This window comes from Hypanus sabinus, chromosome 26 (assembly GCF_030144855.1).
Source record: "Hypanus sabinus isolate sHypSab1 chromosome 26, sHypSab1.hap1, whole genome shotgun sequence".
Lineage (NCBI taxonomy): Eukaryota > Metazoa > Chordata > Chondrichthyes > Myliobatiformes > Dasyatidae > Hypanus > Hypanus sabinus.
In genome coordinates, this window is record NC_082731.1 from 7,377,896 (window position 1) to 7,398,953 (window position 21,058).

At 52.4% G+C, this 21,058-nt stretch overlaps 1 protein-coding gene across 2 annotated transcripts in view; it reads left to right on the forward strand.

The window, feature by feature from the left end:
* The window catches only part of LOC132381818 (potassium channel subfamily K member 1-like), a 48,738-nt gene that overhangs the window by 21,244 nt on the left and 6,436 nt on the right, over positions 1-21,058 (forward strand). For both annotated transcript variants that reach the window (XM_059951432.1, XM_059951431.1), the window contains exon 3: positions 2,259-2,476. In XM_059951432.1, coding sequence (XP_059807415.1) covers positions 2,259-2,461 — 203 coding nt within the window. In that variant the 3' untranslated portion in view covers positions 2,462-2,476. The remainder of the gene's footprint in view (positions 1-2,258; positions 2,477-21,058) is intronic.

Genomic DNA, 21,058 nt, shown 5'->3' on the forward strand with positions numbered 1-21,058 from the left:
ATCGTATTCTCTCCCTTACAATTGACCTCTCACTGTGCATATTCCTGTTAAACCTCAAACACGCCAGGAAATGTGGTCAGCGCGCAGACTTGCGGGGGGGAGGGGGGGGGAAGGTTAAGGTCCTTAAATACAGGAGGCTTCCAAGGTTACCAGAAATAGCAGTAAGGCTGAGAAAAGGAAGCATTTTGGACTTGGCAAAGTTGGACTGAGGAATTTGTGGAGAGCAGAAAGTGCAGCATGGGATCAAATAAGGGAGTTGGGGAGCATAGCGGGGAACAGTGGGGGGAGGTGACCCAATGGGAAGGGGGTGCAGCTGATGGCCAGATGGAGAGGTTTGAGGAGGGGATCGAAACGGGGGAATGGGGGCTAGGGTAGATGGAGGTAGATCAGGAAGAAAGTGAACAGGGTCAGACTTGGAGCAGGTTACCGGAAGTTGGAGAATGCAATGTTCATGCCATCAGGTTACCAGAAATAGCAGTAAGGGTTCTCTCAGAGACACGAGAGACATTGCAGGTGCTGGACTCCGGAGCAACACACAAAAAGCTAGAGGAACTGAGCAGGTCAGGTAGCATCTGTGGTGGGAAATACCCTTCGTCTGGACTGGAAAGGAAGAGGGTCAATAGCTGAGATGGAGGGAAGGGATGGAGCAGGAGCTAGATTTAGTTGAGGATGGGGCTAATAGATGGAGGAAAGGGGAGTGGGAATAGCGACAGAGGCTGGGAGGTGATAGGTGGAGGTGATACACCTCGGAGATCTGTGGGTGCTGGAAATCCAGAGCAACATTCAGGCTCTGAGGCTGATGCGAAAACGTCCTTCAGGAGGATGAACCCATGGAAAGCATCTGGTCCAGATGGGATACCCGGCCACACACTGAAGACCTGGGTTGATCAACATGCTGGAGTGTTCACCGACATCTTTAAACTTTCGGTTTAGTAGTCAGAGGTACCGACCTACAAGCAGGCTTCAATTATACTGGTGCCCAAGAAGAAAGTGGTAGCCTGTCTCAGTGACTATTGTCCAGGAGTATTTACATCTGTGTGTGTTTTGCAAGGGTGGAGATGAAACACGTTAACCCTCCCTGAGAAGGGACTTCAGTCCATTCCATTTTGCCTACTGGCTTAACAGCTCAACAGCAAATCATTGGCTCCTCACTCAACGCTGGAACATCTAGACAGCAAAAATTAGTGACTTCAGGAGAAGGAAACTGTCCTCATTGGGAGACCAGAGGTGGAGAGGGTCAGCAACTTTAAATTCCTCAGTGTTATCATTCCAGAGACCTCTCCTGGACCAGCACGTAAGTGCCATGATGAAGAAAGCATGACAGCACCTCTACTTCCTTCGAAGTTTGTGAAGATTCAGCATGACATCTAAAACTTCTGTAGACGTGCGGCAGAGAGTACATTGACTGGCTGCATCTTGGCCTGATGTGGAATCACCAACGCCCTTGAAAGGAAAATCCTGAAAAAGGTAGTGAATACAACTCGTGTAAAGTGCTCCCCACCACTGAGCACAGCCACATGAAGTGTTGTCACAGGAAGCCAGCATCCATCACCAGGGACCCCAATCCCCAGGTCGTGCTGCTGCTGTCAGGAGCCTCAGGACTCACACCAGCAAGTTCAGGAACAGGTACTACTCCTCAACGATCAGGCTCTTGAACCAAAGAGGATAACTTCACTCAACTTTAATCACCCTAAATTTGAACTGTTCCCACAACCTGTGAACTCACTTTCAAGGAATCTTCGCGTCATATTTTTGATGTTTATTTATTTATTTGTTTTGTATTTACACAGTTTGCTGTCTCTTGCACAATAGTTGTTTGTCTGTCCTATTGGGTGCAGTCTTATACCGATTCTGTTGTTTCCGTGTGCCTATCTCGTTTTATTGAGTATGCTCGCAATAAAACGAATCTCAGGTTGTATATGGTGATGTGTATGTACTTTGATAACAAATTTACTTTGAATTTGAAAGTGCTGGAGGAACTTAGCCAGACAGGCAGCATCTATGGAGGGAATAATGAGTCCTGATGGAGGTTCGCAGTGCAAAATGTCGACTGTTTGTTCATCTCCATTGATGCTGCCTGACCTGCTGAGTTCCTCCAGCATTTTATGTGCGCTGCTCTGGAATTTCTACACCTGCCGAATCTCTTGTGCTTGGGGATTGAATGCTTCAGTAAGATCACCCATCATTGTACTGCAGAGAGTACACATCGAGGGTGTCTAACCTCTCCTGTGTGTGTGTTTCCCTCTCTGTCCCTGCAGTCTTCCTCCTCTGTGGCCTGGTCACGATGCTGTTTGTCCTGAACACAGTCCACGCCGCAGTAGGCCTCCACGGCTTGACCCAGATTTTCTACCTGCCCCCGGCCGAAGACGAGGAGGACGAGACCGAAGGGACCATCCTGCAGCCGCAGAGCCCGGCCGAGCACCCTTCCTACAAGTCCATTTTACCCTCCGAGAACCGGTGATAGTGGGAGAGGCAGGTGAGCGGTGCGAGCTGGCCAGGACTGGGGCGGATGCACATGTCCCTGACTCTCTACAACATCCAGCAGTACAGTCCTTCATCCCACTGTGTTGTGCCCACCCATTAACTGACTTGACGCTTCCCTCCCATATAACCCTTCATTTCTCTTTCATCCATGTGCCTATCTAAGCTGCCTATTGTATTGGTCTCTGCCTCTTCCCCCAGTGCATTCCATGTACTTGCCACTCTTTGAAAACACCCCTGATAATCCCTCTGCTTGAAAATTATGCCCTCTTGTATTCACCTTTTCCACCCTTGAAAAAAGTTTCATGTTATCCACTCTACTTATGCCTCTTATCATCTTATACAAGTTACCTCTCATCCTCCTGCACTCTGAAGAGGGAAAAGAAGCCCCAGCTTACTCAACCTGTCCTCATAAGACATGCTCTCTGATCCAGGTAGCATCCTGGTAAATCTCTTCTGCACCTTCTCAAAACTTCCACATCTTTTCTATAAATGAGGTGACTAGAATTAATCACAAGTGTGGTCTATCCAGAGTTTGATAGAGCTGCAATATTACTTAGTGGCTCTTGAACTTAGTCCCCTGACCAATGAAGGCTAACACACCGTAAACCTTCTTGACCACTCAATCAACTTGTGCGGGAACTTTGAGGGATCTGTGGACCCTAAGATCTCTCTGTTCCTCCACACTACTGAGAATCCTACCATTAACCTGTACTCTAGCTTCAAGTTAGAACTTCTAAAGTGTATCAGCACACTTTTCTGGATTGAACTGCATCTGCCACTTCCCAGCCCAGCTTTGTATCCTGTTGTAAACAATGACAACCCTCTACACTATCCACTAGTCCACCAACATAATCAACTGGAACAGATGGAGGAGGAAGAAGATTGGGCCACTCGGCCCATTGAATGCTACGCAATTCAGTAACGTTACAGTTGATCCCATCTCAACTTTAACACCACTGTCTCTCCACCCACTGCAGTTTAAATGCTCCTATGATTCTGACTTCAATATATCTTGTGATCTCATGATCCCTGGGGAGCTGAAATTCTCTCTCGTACCTATCTCGAATGAGAGCCCTGTTATTCTGAGTTCATCTCCACTTGCCCACTCTGAAAGGGAAACTATCTTCTCAGTATTCTCTTCTGTAGAGTCACGTACGTGTTATAAAGACCAGCTCCGTTCAGTGGGCTGATATTTCTGGGGTTGGGAGGGGAGGGGTTGTCTTGTTCCTCCATCTTGCTGCTAGCATCTTCTACTTTGCCCAGTTTTGACCTCTACTGTTTTCCCCGGATGACCTTGGATCGATACCCCTAGGATTTCTGGGCTCTCTCCCCTCCCTCAGGCTCCCAGCATGACCGGAGCCACTGCCTTGAAGCCCTGCGGGTGGTCGGAATGCCAACATTCCAGAACTTAGGCTTGTTTATGGACCAGTTGGGCCGTAGGAGCTGTTTTCGAGTCGTAAAGGTTGCCTCCACATGAATCAATGTCCACGTTTGCCTGTAAAAGGCATGTCTCTCATCCCACTTGCACTAGGGGTAATTGAGAATAATTAGCGACATCTCCAAAATAGCAGAGGATAGGTGGGGAGCCAGTGGGGACGCAGGAGAGAAGAGGTACAGGAAGAGTCTCAGTGGGTTGAATGGACCTTGGGCGTGTTGGTAGTTAGTGCCAATGTTTCGATTTACCTGTGATAAGTTAATCTTGAATCTTGTGTCACGAGGAACTAGACTAGTTTATGGTCAGGATTAGCAACATGCTTAAATACTGCTGCAATTCCTGTTCCCTCCTCAGTTATCCACAATCCTTGATTGCCTTGAGGAATTCAGGGGTTAGTATCTGAGATGTTATACTCGTGTTCCATGGCAATTGATCCTTCGGCCCATCAAGTCTGTGCTGATCATCAATCAGAGTCAGGTTTTCATCACTGACAAACGCTGTTGATTTGGGGCAGCAGTACTACATAGAATATACTGTAAGTTACAATAAGGAATATAGAAAAAAACTCAATAATCAGTGCAGAAAGAGAGCAAATTAGTGAGGTAGTGTTTGTGGATTCCCGTTCACGAATCTGATTGAAGAAGAGAAGAAGCTGTTCTTAAAATGTCTGTTTACACTAATCCTATATTATTCCAATCAGCTGCTCAGAAATTCTACCACTTGCCCACCTACCAGAGGCAACTCTACCACTCGCCCACCTAACAAAGGCAATTCTACCACTCGCCCACCTACCAGAGGGAATTCTACCACTCGCCCACCTACCAGAGGCAATTCCACCACTCACCCACCTACCCGAACAATTCTACCACTCGCCCACCTACCAGAGGCAATTCTACCACTCGCCCACCTACCAGAGGCAATTCTACCACTTGCCCACCTACCCGGACAATTCTACCACTCGCCCACCTACCCGGACAATTCTACCACTCGCCCACCTACCCGGACAATTCTACCACTCGCCCACCTACCAGAGGCAATTCCACCACTCGCCCACCTACCCGGACAATTCTACCACTCGCCCACCTACCAGAGGCAATTCTACCACTGGCCCACCTACCAGAGGCAATTCTACCACTTGCCCACCTACCCGGACAATTCTACCACTCGCTCACATACCCGGACAATTCTACCACTCGCTCACATACCCGGACAATTCTACCACTCGCTCACATACCCGGACAATTCTACCACTCGCCCACACACTGGGACAATTCTACCACTCGCCCACATACCGGGACAATTCTACCACTCGCCTACATACCGGGACAATTCTACCACTCGCCCACATACCGGGACAATTCTACCACTCGCCCACATACCGGGACAATTCTACCACTCGCCCACATACCCGGACAATTCGACTACTTGCACACATACAGGGACAATTCTACCACTTGCCCACATACCCGGACAATTCTACCACTCACTCACATACCGGGACAATTCTACCACTCGCCCACACACCGGGACAATTCTACCACTCGCCCACATACCGGGACAATTCTACCACTCGCCCACATACCCGGACAATTCTACCACTCGCCCACATACCGGGACAATTCTACCACTCGCCCACACACCGGGACAATTCTACCACTCGCCCACATACCGGGACAATTCTAACACTCGCCCACACACCGGGACAATTCTACCACTTGCCCACACACCGGGACAGTTCTACCACTTGCCCACACACCGGGACAGTTCTACCACTTGCCCACACACCGGGATAATTCTACCACTTGCCCACATACCGGACAATTCTACCACTTGCCCACATACCGGGACAATTCAACCACTTGCCCACCTACCAGAGGCAATTCTACCACATGCCCACCTACCAGAGGCAATTCCACCATTTGCCCTCATACCCGGACAATTCTACCACTTGCCCACATACCGGGACAATTCCACCATTTGCCCTCATACCCGGACAATTCTACCACTTGCCCACATACCGGGACAATTCTACCACTTGCCCTCATACCCGGACAATGCTATCACTCGCCCACCTACCCGGACAATTCTACCACTCGCCCACCTACCAGAGGCAATTCCACCACTTGCCCACCTACCGGGACAATTCTACCACTTGCCCACATACCCGGACAATTCTACCACTCGCCCACACACTGGGACAATTCTACCACTCGCCCACATACCCGGACAATTCTACCACTCGCTCACATACCCGGACAATTCTACCACTCGCTCACATACTGGGACAATTCTACCACTCGCCCACATACCCGAATAATTTAACCACTCGCCCACACACTGGGACAATTCTGCCACTCGCCCACATACCGTGACAATTCTACCACTCGCCCACATACCGGGACAATTCTACCGCTCGGCTACATACCGGGACAATTCTACCACTCGCCCACACACCGGGACAATTCTACCACTTGCCCACATACCGGGACAATTCTACCACTCGCCCACATACCGGGACAATTCTACCACTCGTCCACATACCGTAACAATTCTACCACTCGCCCTCATACCGGGACAATTCTACCACTTGCCCACATACCGGGACAATTCTACCACGCTCTCATACCCGGACAATTCTACCACTCACCCACCTACCCGGAGAATTCTACCACTCGCCAACCGACCAGAGGCAATTCTACCACACGCCCACCTACCAGAGGCAATTCTACCACTCGCCCACCTACCAGAGGCAATTCTACCACTCGCCCACACACTGGGACAATTATACCACTCGCCCACATACCCGGACAATTCTACCACTCGCCCACCTACCAGAGGCAATTCCACCACTTGCCCACCTACCGGGACAATTCTACCACTTGCCCACATACCCGGACAATTCTACCACTCGCCCACACACTGGGACAATTCTACCACTCACTCACATACCGGGACAATTCTACCACTCGCCCACCTACCCGGACAATTCTACCACTCGTCCACCTACCAGAGGCAATTCTACCAATCGTCCACCTACCAGAGGCAATTCCACCACTTGCCCACCTACCGGGACAATTCTACCACTTACCCACATACCCGGACAATTCTACCACTTGCCCACACACTGGGACAATTCTGACACTCGCCCACACACTGGGACAATTCTGCCACTCGCCCACATACCGGGACAATTCTACCACTCGCCCACATACCCGGACAATTCTACCACTTGCCCACACACTGGGACAATTCTGCCACTCGCCCACATACCGTGACAATTCTACCACTCGCCCACATACCGGGACAGTTCTACCACTCGCCCACACACCGGGACAATTCTACCACTCGCCCACATATCGTAACAATTCTACCACTCGCCCTCATACCCAGACAATTCTACCACTTGCCCACATACCGGGACAATTCTACCACGCTCTCATACCCGGACAATTCTACCACTCACCCACCTACCCGGAGAATTTACCACTCGCCAACCGACCAGAGGCAATTCTACCACACGCCCACCTACCAGAGGCAATTCTACCACTCGCCCACCTACCAGAGGCAATTCTACCACTCGCCCACGTACCCGGACAATTCTACCACTTGCCCACGTACCCGGACAATTCTACCACTTGCCCACCTACCAGATGCAATTCTACCACTTGCCCACATACCTGGACAATTCTACTACTCGCCCACCTCCCCGGACAATTCTACCACTTGCCCACCTACCAGAGGCAATTCTACCACTCGTCCACCTACCAGAGGCAATTCTACCTCTGGCCCACCTACCAGAGGCAATTCTACCAGTTGCCCACTTACCCGGACAATTCTACCACTTTCCCACATACCGGGACAATTCTACCATTTGCCCTCATACCCGGACAATTCTACCACTTGCCCACATACCGGGACAATTCTACCACTTGCCCTCATACCCGGACAATTCTACCACTCGCCCACCTACCCGGACAATTCTACCACTCGCCCTCATACCCGGACAATTCTACCACTTGCCCACCTACCCGGACAATTCTACCATTTGCCCTCATACCCAGACAATTCTACCACTTGCCCACATACCGGGACAATTCTACCACGCTCTCATACCCGGACAATTCTACCACTCACCCACCTACCCGGAGAATTTACCACTCGCCAACCGACCAGAGGCAATTCTACCACACGCCCACCTACCAGAGGCAATTCTACCACTCGCCCACCTACCAGAGGCAATTCTACCACTCGCCCACGTACCCGGACAATTCTACCACTTGCCCACGTACCCGGACAATTCTACCACTTGCCCACCTACCAGATGCAATTCTACCACTTGCCCACATACCTGGACAATTCTACTACTCGCCCACCTCCCCGGACAATTCTACCACTTGCCCACCTACCAGAGGCAATTCTACCACTCGTCCACCTACCAGAGGCAATTCTACCTCTGGCCCACCTACCAGAGGCAATTCTACCAGTTGCCCACTTACCCGGACAATTCTACCACTTTCCCACATACCGGGACAATTCTACCATTTGCCCTCATACCCGGACAATTCTACCACTTGCCCACATACCGGGACAATTCTACCACTTGCCCTCATACCCGGACAATTCTACCACTCGCCCACCTACCCGGACAATTCTACCACTCGCCCACATACCCGGAGAATTCTACCACTCGCCCACACACTGGGACAATTCTACCACTCGCTCACATACCGGGACAATTCTACCACTCGCCCACATACCCGGACAATTCTATCACTCGCCCACACACTGGGACAATTCTACCACTCGCTCACATACCGGGACAGTTCTACCACTCGCCCACACACTGGGACAATTCTACCACTCGCCCACATACCGGGACAATTCTACCACTCGCCCACATACCCGGACAATTCTACCACTCGCCCACATACCGGGACAATTCTACCACTCGCCCACATACCCGGACAATTCTACCACTTGCCCACCTACCCGGACAATTCTACCATTTGCCCTCATACCCGGACAATTCTACCACTTGCCCACATACCGGGACAATTCTACCACTTGCCCTCATACCCGGACAATTCTACCACTCGCCCACATACCCGGACAATTCTACCACTCGCCCACATACCCGGAGAATTCTACCACTCGCCCACATACCCGGACAATTCTACCACTTGCCCACCTACCCGGACAATTCTACCATTTGCCCTCATACCCGGACAATTCTACCACTCGCTCACATACCGGGACAATTCTACCACTCGCCCACATACCCGGACAATTCTATCACTCGCCCACACACTGGGACAATTCTACCACTCGCTCACATACCGGGACAGTTCTACCACTCGCCCACACACTGGGACAATTCTACCACTAGCCCACATACCGGGACAATTCTACCACTCGCCCACATACCCGGACAATTCTACCACTCGCCCACACACTGGGACAATTCTACCACTCGCCCACATACCCGGACAATTCTACCACTCGCTCACATACCCGGACAATTCTACCACTCGCTCACATACTGGGACAATTCTACCACTCGCCCACATACCCGAATAATTTAACCACTCGCCCACACACTGGGACAATTCTGCCACTCGCCCACATACCGTGACAATTCTACCACTCGCCCACATACCGGGACAATTCTACCGCTCGGCTACATACCGGGACAATTCTACCACTCGCCCACACACCGGGACAATTCTACCACTTGCCCACATACCGGGACAATTCTACCACTCGCCCACATACCGGGACAATTCTACCACTCGTCCACATACCGTAACAATTCTACCACTCGCCCTCATACCGGGACAATTCTACCACTTGCCCACATACCGGGACAATTCTACCACGCTCTCATACCCGGACAATTCTACCACTCACCCACCTACCCGGAGAATTCTACCACTCGCCAACCGACCAGAGGCAATTCTACCACACGCCCACCTACCAGAGGCAATTCTACCACTCGCCCACCTACCAGAGGCAATTCTACCACTCGCCCACACACTGGGACAATTATACCACTCGCCCACATACCCGGACAATTCTACCACTCGCCCACCTACCAGAGGCAATTCCACCACTTGCCCACCTACCGGGACAATTCTACCACTTGCCCACATACCCGGACAATTCTACCACTCGCCCACACACTGGGACAATTCTACCACTCACTCACATACCGGGACAATTCTACCACTCGCCCACCTACCCGGACAATTCTACCACTCGTCCACCTACCAGAGGCAATTCTACCAATCGTCCACCTACCAGAGGCAATTCCACCACTTGCCCACCTACCGGGACAATTCTACCACTTACCCACATACCCGGACAATTCTACCACTTGCCCACACACTGGGACAATTCTGCCACTCGCCCACACACTGGGACAATTCTGCCACTCGCCCACATACCGGGACAATTCTACCACTCGCCCACATACCCGGACAATTCTACCACTTGCCCACACACTGGGACAATTCTGCCACTCGCCCACATACCGTGACAATTCTACCACTCGCCCACATACCGGGACAGTTCTACCACTCGCCCTCATACCCAGACAATTCTACCACTTGCCCACATACCGGGACAATTCTACCACGCTCTCATACCCGGACAATTCTACCACTCACCCACCTACCCGGAGAATTTACCACTCGCCAACCGACCAGAGGCAATTCTACCACACGCCCACCTACCAGAGGCAATTCTACCACTCGCCCACCTACCAGAGGCAATTCTACCACTCGCCCACGTACCCGGACAATTCTACCACTTGCTCACGTACCCGGACAATTCTACCACTTGCCCACCTACCAGATGCAATTCTACCACTTGCCCACATACCTGGACAATTCTACTACTCGCCCACCTCCCCGGACAATTCTACCACTTGCCCACCTACCAGAGGCAATTCTACCACTCGTCCACCTACCAGAGGCAATTCTACCTCTGGCCCACCTACCAGAGGCAATTCTACCAGTTGCCCACTTACCCGGACAATTCTACCACTTTCCCACATACCGGGACAATTCTACCATTTGCCCTCATACCCGGACAATTCTACCACTTGCCCACATACCGGGACAATTCTACCACTTGCCCTCATACCCGGACAATTCTACCACTCGCCCACCTACCCGGACAATTCTACCACTCGCCCACACACCGGGAGAATTCTACCACTCGCCCACACACTGGGACAATTCTACCACTCGCTCACATACCGGGACAATTCTACCACTCGCCCACATACCCGGACAATTCTATCACTCGCCCACACACTGGGACAATTCTACCACTCGCTCACATACCGGGACAGTTCTACCACTCGCCCACACACTGGGACAATTCTACCACTCGCCCACATACCGGGACAATTCTACCACTCGCCCACATACCCGGACAATTCTACCACTCGCCCACATACCGGGACAATTCTACCACTCGCCCACATACCCGGACAATTCTACCACTTGCCCACCTACCCGGACAATTCTACCATTTGCCCTCATACCCGGACAATTCTACCACTTGCCCACATACCGGGACAATTCTACCACTTGCCCTCATAACCGGACAATTCTACCACTCGCCCACCTACCCGGACAATTCTACCACTCGCCCACATACCCGGAGAATTCTACCACTCGCCCACACACTGGGACAATTCTACCACTCGCTCACATACCGGGACAATTCTACCACTCGCCCACATACCCGGACAATTCTACCACTCGCCCACATACCCGGACAATTCTATCACTCGCCCACACACTGGGACAATTCTACCACTCGCTCACATACCGGGACAGTTCTACCACTCGCCCACACACTGGGACAATTCTACCACTAGCCCACATACCGGGACAATTCTACCACTCGCCCACATACCGGGACAATTCTACCACTCGCCCACATACCCGGACAATTCTACCACTCGCCCACACACTGGGACAATTCTACCACTCGCCCACACACCGGGACAATTCTACCACTCGCCCACATAGCGGGACAATTCTACCACTCGCCCACATACCGGGACAATTCTACCACTCGCCCACATAGCGGGACAATTCTACCACTCGCCCACACAGCGGGACAATTCTACCACTCGCCCACATACCGGGACAATTCTACCACTCGCCCACACACCGGGACAATTCTACCACTCGCCCACATACCGGGACAATTCTACCACTCGCCCACACACCGGGACAATTCTACCACTCGCCCACATACCGTAACAATTCTATCACTCGCCCACATATCGGGACAATTCTACCACTCACTCACATACCGGGACAATTCTATCACTCGCCCACATACCGGGACAATTCTACCACTCGCCCACATACCGGGACAATTCTATCACTCGCCCACATATCGGGACAATTCTACCACTCGCCCACATACCGGGACAATTCTACCACTCGCCCACATACCGGGACAATTCTACCACTCGCCCACATACCCGGACAATTCTATCACTCGCCCACACACTGGGACAATTCTACCACTCGCTCACATACCGGGACAGTTCTACCACTCGCCCACACACTGGGACAATTCTACCACTCGCCCACATACCGGGACAATTCTACCACTCGCCCACATACCCGGACAATTCTACCACTCGCCCACATACCGGGACAATTCTACCACTCGCCCACATACCCGGACAATTCTACCACTTGCCCACCTACCCGGACAATTCTACCATTTGCCCTCATACCCGGACAATTCTACCACTTGCCCACATACCGGGACAATTCTACCACTTGCCCTCATAACCGGACAATTCTACCACTCGCCCACCTACCCGGACAATTCTACCACTCGCCCACATACCCGGAGAATTCTACCACTCGCCCACACACTGGGACAATTCTACCACTCGCTCACATACCGGGACAATTCTACCACTCGCCCACATACCCGGACAATTCTACCACTCGCCCACATACCCGGACAATTCTATCACTCGCCCACACACTGGGACAATTCTACCACTCGCTCACATACCGGGACAGTTCTACCACTCGCCCACACACTGGGACAATTCTACCACTAGCCCACATACCGGGACAATTCTACCACTCGCCCACATACCGGGACAATTCTACCACTCGCCCACATACCCGGACAATTCTACCACTCGCCCACACACTGGGACAATTCTACCACTCGCCCACACACCGGGACAATTCTACCACTCGCCCACATAGCGGGACAATTCTACCACTCGCCCACATACCGGGACAATTCTACCACTCGCCCACATAGCGGGACAATTCTACCACTCGCCCACACAGCGGGACAATTCTACCACTCGCCCACATACCGGGACAATTCTACCACTCGCCCACACACCGGGACAATTCTACCACTCGCCCACATACCGGGACAATTCTACCACTCGCCCACACACCGGGACAATTCTACCACTCGCCCACATACCGTAACAATTCTATCACTCGCCCACATATCGGGACAATTCTACCACTCACTCACATACCGGGACAATTCTATCACTCGCCCACATACCGGGACAATTCTACCACTCGCCCACATACCGGGACAATTCTATCACTCGCCCACATATCGGGACAATTCTACCACTCGCCCACATACCGGGACAATTCTACCACTCGCCCACACACCGGGATAATTCTATCACTCGCCCACATACCGGGACAATTCTACCACTCGCCCACATACCGGGACAATTCTACCACTCGCCCACACACCGGGATAATTCTACCACTTGCCCACATACCGGGACAATTCTACCACTCGCCCACATACCCGGACAATTCTACCACTCGCTCACATACCGGGACAATTCTACCACTCGCCCACATACTGGGACAATTCGACCACTCGCCCACATACCCGGACAATTCTACCACTTGCCCACATACCGGGACAATTCTACCACTCGCCCACATACCCGGACAATTCTACCACTCGCCCACATACCGGGACAATTCGACCACTCGCCCACATACCCGGACAATTCGACCACTCGCCCACGTACCCGGACAATTCTACCACTTGCCCACGTACCCGGACAATTCTACCACTTGCCCACCTACCAGATGCAATTCTACCACTTGCCCACATACCTGGACAATTCTACTACTCGCCCACCTCCCCGGACAATTCTACCACTTGCCCACCTACCAGAGGCAATTCTACCACTCGTCCACCTACCAGAGGCAATTCTACCACTGGCCCACCTACCAGAGTCAATTCTACCAGTTGCCCACATACCCGGACAATTCTACCACTTTCCCACATACCGGGACAATTCTACCATTTGCCCTCATACCCGGACAATTCTACCACTTGCCCACATACCGGGACAATTCTACCACTTGCCCTCATACCCGGACAATTCTACCACTCGCCCACCTACCCGGACAATTCTACCACTCGCCCACATACCCGGAGAATTCTACCACTCGCCCACACACTGGGACAATTCTACCACTTGCCCTCATACCGGGACAATTCTACCACTCGCCCACCTACCCGGACAATTCTACCACTCGCCCACATACCGGGACAATTCTACCACTCGCCCACACACTGGGACAATTCTACCACTCGCCCACATACCGGGACAATTCTACCACTCGCCCACATACCCGGACAATTCTACCACTCGCCCACATACCGGGACAATTCTAACACTCGCCCACATACCCGGACAATTCTACCACTTGCCCACCTACCCGGACAATTCTACCACTCGCCCACATACCGGGACAATTCTACCACTCGCCCACACACTGGGACAATCCTACCACTTGCCCACCTACCCGGACAATTCTACCACTTGCCCACATACCCGGACAATTCTACCACTCGCCCACATACCCGGACAATTCTACCACTCGCCCACATACCCGGACAATTCTACCACTCGCCCACCTACCCGGACAATTCTACCACTCGCCCACCTACCCGGACAATTCTACCACTCGACCACATACCGGGACAATTCTACCACTCGCCCTCACACCCGGACAATTCTACCACTCGCCCACATACCGGGACAATTCTACCACTCGCCCACATACCGGGACAATTCTACCACTCGCTCACATACCGGGACAATTCTACCACTCGCCCACATACCCGGACAATTCTACCACTCGCCCACACACCGGGACAATTCTACCACTAGCCCACACACTGGGACAATTCTACCACTCGCCCACATACCCGGACAATTCTACCACTCGCCCACCTACCCGGACAATTCTACCACTCGCCCACCTACCCGGACAATTCTACCACTCGACCACATACCGGGACAATTCTACCACTCGCCCTCACACCCGGACAATTCTACCACTCGCCCACATACCGGGACAATTCTACCACTCGCCCACATACCGGGACAATTCTACCACTCGCCCACCTACCCGGACAATTCTACCACTCGCCCACACACCGGGACAATTCTACCACTTGCACACACACCGGGACAGTTCTACCACTCGCCCTCATACCGGGACAATTCTACCACTTGCCCACCTACCCGGACAATTCTACCACTTGCCCACCTACCCGGACAATTCTACCACTCGCCCACATACCGGGACAATTCTACCACTCGCCCACATACCGGGACAATTCTACCACTTGCCCACCTACCCGGACAATTCTACCACTCGCCCACATACCGGGACAATCCTACCACTCGCTCACATACCGGGACAATTCTACCACTCGCCCACATACCGGGACAATTCTACCACTCGCTCACATACCGGGACAATTCTACCACTCGCTCACATACCGGGACAATTCTACCACTCGCCCACATACCCGGACAATTCTACCACTTGCCCACCTACCCGGACAATTCTACCACTCGCCCACATACCGGGACAATCCTACCACTCGCTCACATACCGGGACAATTCTACCACTCGCTCACATACCGGGACAATTCTACCACTCGCCCACATACCCGGACAATTCTACCACTCGCCCACACACCGGGACAATTCTACCACTAGCCCACACACTGGGACAATTCTACCACTCGACCACATACCGGGACAATTCTACCACTCGACCACATACCGGGACAATTCTACCACTCTCCCACATACCCGGACAATTCTACCACTCGCCCACACACTGGGACAATTCTACCACTCGCTCACATACCGGGACAATTCTACCACTCGCCCACACACTGGGACAATTCTACCACTCGCTCACATACCGGGACAATTCTACCACTCGCCCTCATACCCGGACAATTCTACCACTCGCCCACATACCGGGACAATTCTACCACTCGCCCACATACCCGGACAATTCTACCACTCGCCCACACATTGGGACAATTCTACCACTTGCTCACATACCGGGACAATTCTACCACTAGCCCACATACCCGGACAATTCTACCACTCGCCCACATACCGGGACAATTCTACCACTCGCTCACATACCGGGACAATTCTACCACTCGCTCACATACCGGGACAATTCTACCACTCGCCCACATACCCGGACAATTCTACCACTCGCCCACACACTGGGACAATTCTACCACTAGCCCACATACCGGGACAATTCTACCACTCGCTCACATACAGAGACAATTCTACCACTCGCCCACATACCGGGACAATTCTACCACTCGCCCACACACTGGGACAATTCTACCACTAGCCCACATACCGGGACAATTCTACCACTCGCTCACATACCGGGACAATTCTACCACTCGCCCACCTACCCGGACAATTCTACCACTTGCCCACCTACCAGAGGCAATTTTACCACTTGCCCACATACCCGGACAATTCTACCACTTGCCCAAATTCCGGGACAATTCTACCACTTGCCCTCATACCTGGAGAATTCTACCACTTGCCCACATACCGGGAGAATTCTACCACTTGCCCTCATACCCGGACAATTCTACCACTCGCCCACATACCGGGACAATTCTACCACTTGCCCACCTACCAGAGGCAATTCTACCACTTGCCCACCTACCAGAGGCAATTCTACCACTCGCCCACACACCGGGACAATTCTACCACTCGCCCACATACCGTAACAATTCTATCACTCGCCCACATATCGGGACAATTCTACCACTCACTCACATACCGGGACAATTCTATCACTCGCCCACATACCGGGACAATTCTACCACTCGCCCACATACCGGGACAATTCTATCACTCGCCCACATATCGGGACAATTCTACCACTCGCCCACATACCGGGACAATTCTACCACTCGCCCACACACCGGGATAATTCTATCACTCGCCCACATACCGGGACAATTCTACCACTCGCCCACATACCGGGACAATTCTACCACTCGCCCACACACCGGGATAATTCTACCACTTGCCCACATACCGGGACAATTCTACCACTCGCCCACATACCCGGACAATTCTACCACTCGCTCACATACCGGGACAATTCTACCACTCGCCCACATACTGGGACAATTCGACCACTCGCCCACATACCCGGACAATTCTACCACTTGCCCACATACCGGGACAATTCTACCACTCGCCCACATACCCGGACAATTCTACCACTCGCCCACATACCGGGACAATTCGACCACTCGCCCACATACCCGGACAATTCGACCACTCGCCCACGTACCCGGACAATTCTACCACTTGCCCACGTACCCGGACAATTCTACCACTTGCCCACCTACCAGATGCAATTCTACCACTTGCCCACATACCTGGACAATTCTACTACTCGCCCACCTCCCCGGACAATTCTACCACTTGCCCACCTACCAGAGGCAATTCTACCACTCGTCCACCTACCAGAGGCAATTCTACCACTGGCCCACCTACCAGAGTCAATTCTACCAGTTGCCCACATACCCGGACAATTCTACCACTTTCCCACATACCGGGACAATTCTACCATTTGCCCTCATACCCGGACAATTCTACCACTTGCCCACATACCGGGACAATTCTACCACTTGCCCTCATACCCGGACAATTCTACCACTCGCCCACCTACCCGGACAATTCTACCACTCGCCCACATACCCGGAGAATTCTACCACTCGCCCACACACTGGGACAATTCTACCACTTGCCCTCATACCGGGACAATTCTACCACTCGCCCACCTACCCGGACAATTCTACCACTCGCCCACATACCGGGACAATTCTACCACTCGCCCACACACTGGGACAATTCTACCACTCGCCCACATACCGGGACAATTCTACCACTCGCCCACATACCCGGACAATTCTACCACTCGCCCACATACCGGGACAATTCTAACACTCGCCCACATACCCGGACAATTCTACCACTTGCCCACCTACCCGGACAATTCTACCACTCGCCCACATACCGGGACAATTCTACCACTCGCCCACACACTGGGACAATCCTACCACTTGCCCACCTACCCGGACAATTCTACCACTTGCCCACATACCCGGACAATTCTACCACTCGCCCACATACCCGGACAATTCTACCACTCGCCCACATACCCGGACAATTCTACCACTCGCCCACCTACCCGGACAATTCTACCACTCGCCCACCTACCCGGACAATTCTACCACTCGACCACATACCGGGACAATTCTACCACTCGCCCTCACACCCGGACAATTCTACCACTCGCCCACATACCGGGACAATTCTACCACTCGCCCACATACCGGGACAATTCTACCACTCGCTCACATACCGGGACAATTCTACCACTCGCCCACATACCCGGACAATTCTACCACTCGCCCACACACCGGGACAATTCTACCACTAGCCCACACACTGGGACAATTCTACCACTCGCCCACATACCCGGACAATTCTACCACTCGCCCACCTACCCGGACAATTCTACCACTCGCCCACCTACCCGGACAATTCTACCACTCGACCACATACCGGGACAATTCTACCACTCGCCCTCACACCCGGACAATTCTACCACTCGCCCACATACCGGGACAATTCTACCACTCGCCCACATACCGGGACAATTCTACCACTCGCCCACCTACCCGGACAATTCTACCACTCGCCCACACACCGGGACAATTCTACCACTTGCACACACACCGGGACAGTTCTACCACTCGCCCTCATACCGGGACAATTCTACCACTTGCCCACCTACCCGGACAATTCTACCACTTGCCCACCTACCCGGACAATTCTACCACTCGCCCACATACCGGGACAATTCTACCACTCGCCCACATACCGGGACAATTCTACCACTTGCCCACCTACCCGGACAATTCTACCACTCGCCCACATACCGGGACAATCCTACCACTCGCTCACATACCGGGACAATTCTACCACTCGCCCACATACCGGGACAATTCTACCACTCGCTCACATACCGGGACAATTCTACCACTCGCTCACATACCGGGACAATTCTACCACTCGCCCACATACCCGGACAATTCTACCACTTGCCCACCTACCCGGACAATTCTACCACTCGCCCACATACCGGGACAATCCTACCACTCGCTCACATACCGGGACAATTCTACCACTCGCTCACATACCGGGACAATTCTACCACTCGCCCACATACCCGGACAATTCTACCACTCGCCCACACACCGGGACAATTCTACCACTAGCCCACACACTGGGACAATTCTACCACTCGACCACATACCGGGACAATTCTACCACTCGACCACATACCGGGACAATTCTACCACTCTCCCACATACCCGGACAATTCTACCACTCGCCCACACACTGGGACAATTCTACCACTCGCTCACATACCGGGACAATTCTACCACTCGCCCACACACTGGGACAATTCTACCACTCGCTCACATACCGGGACAATTCTACCACTCGCCCTCATACCCGGACAATTCTACCACTCGCCCACATACCGGGACAATTCTACCACTCGCCCACATACCCGGACAATTCTACCACTCGCCCACACATTGGGACAATTCTACCACTTGCTCACATACCGGGACAATTCTACCACTAGCCCACATACCCGGACAATTCTACCACTCGCCCACATACCGGGACAATTCTACCACTCGCTCACATACCGGGACAATTCTACCACTCGCTCACATACCGGGACAATTCTACCACTCGCCCACATACCCGGACAATTCTACCACTCGCCCACACACTGGGACAATTCTACCACTAGCCCACATACCGGGACAATTCTACCACTCGCTCACATACAGAGACAATTCTACCACTCGCCCACATACCGGGACAATTCTACCACTCGCCCACACACTGGGACAATTCTACCACTAGCCCACATACCGGGACAATTCTACCACTCGCTCACATACCGGGACAATTCTACCACTCGCCCACCTACCCGGACAATTCTACCACTTGCCCACCTACCAGAGGCAATTTTACCACTTGCCCACATACCCGGACAATTCTACCACTTGCCCAAATTCCGGGACAATTCTACCACTTGCCCTCATACCTGGAGAATTCTACCACTTGCCCACATACCGGGAGAATTCTACCACTTGCCCTCATACCCGGACAATTCTACCACTCGCCCACATACCGGGACAATTCTACCACTTGCCCACCTACCAGAGGCAATTCTACCACTTGCCCACCTACCAGAGGCAATTCTACCACTCGCCCACACACTGGGACAATTCTACCACTCGCCTATGTACCAGCCTATGATTTACAGCAGCTAATTAACCCACAAACATATGTGCCTTCAGTGTAACTGGAACGCCTTGTTTAAGGGTGGTGTCGCGATTTCTGATTTGCTATTTTAGTACCAGCTGTTAGGATCAGAGTTCAATTCCTGCTGCTTCTGTAAGGAGTTCTTGTGTTCTTTCTGTGAACAGATCAGAACTCCGGTCTCCTCCCATATTTCTAAGATGTATGGGTTTCGGGTTGGCAAATTATGGGTCTGCCGGAGGTGTGGTAGCATTACGGGCTGTGCCTAGCACGTTGTTGGACTGTGCTGTCTGATGACACGGGCCGCACATTCCACACTATGTTTTGCTGTACATTTGACAAGTAAAGCTAATCTTTATCTTGAACCCAA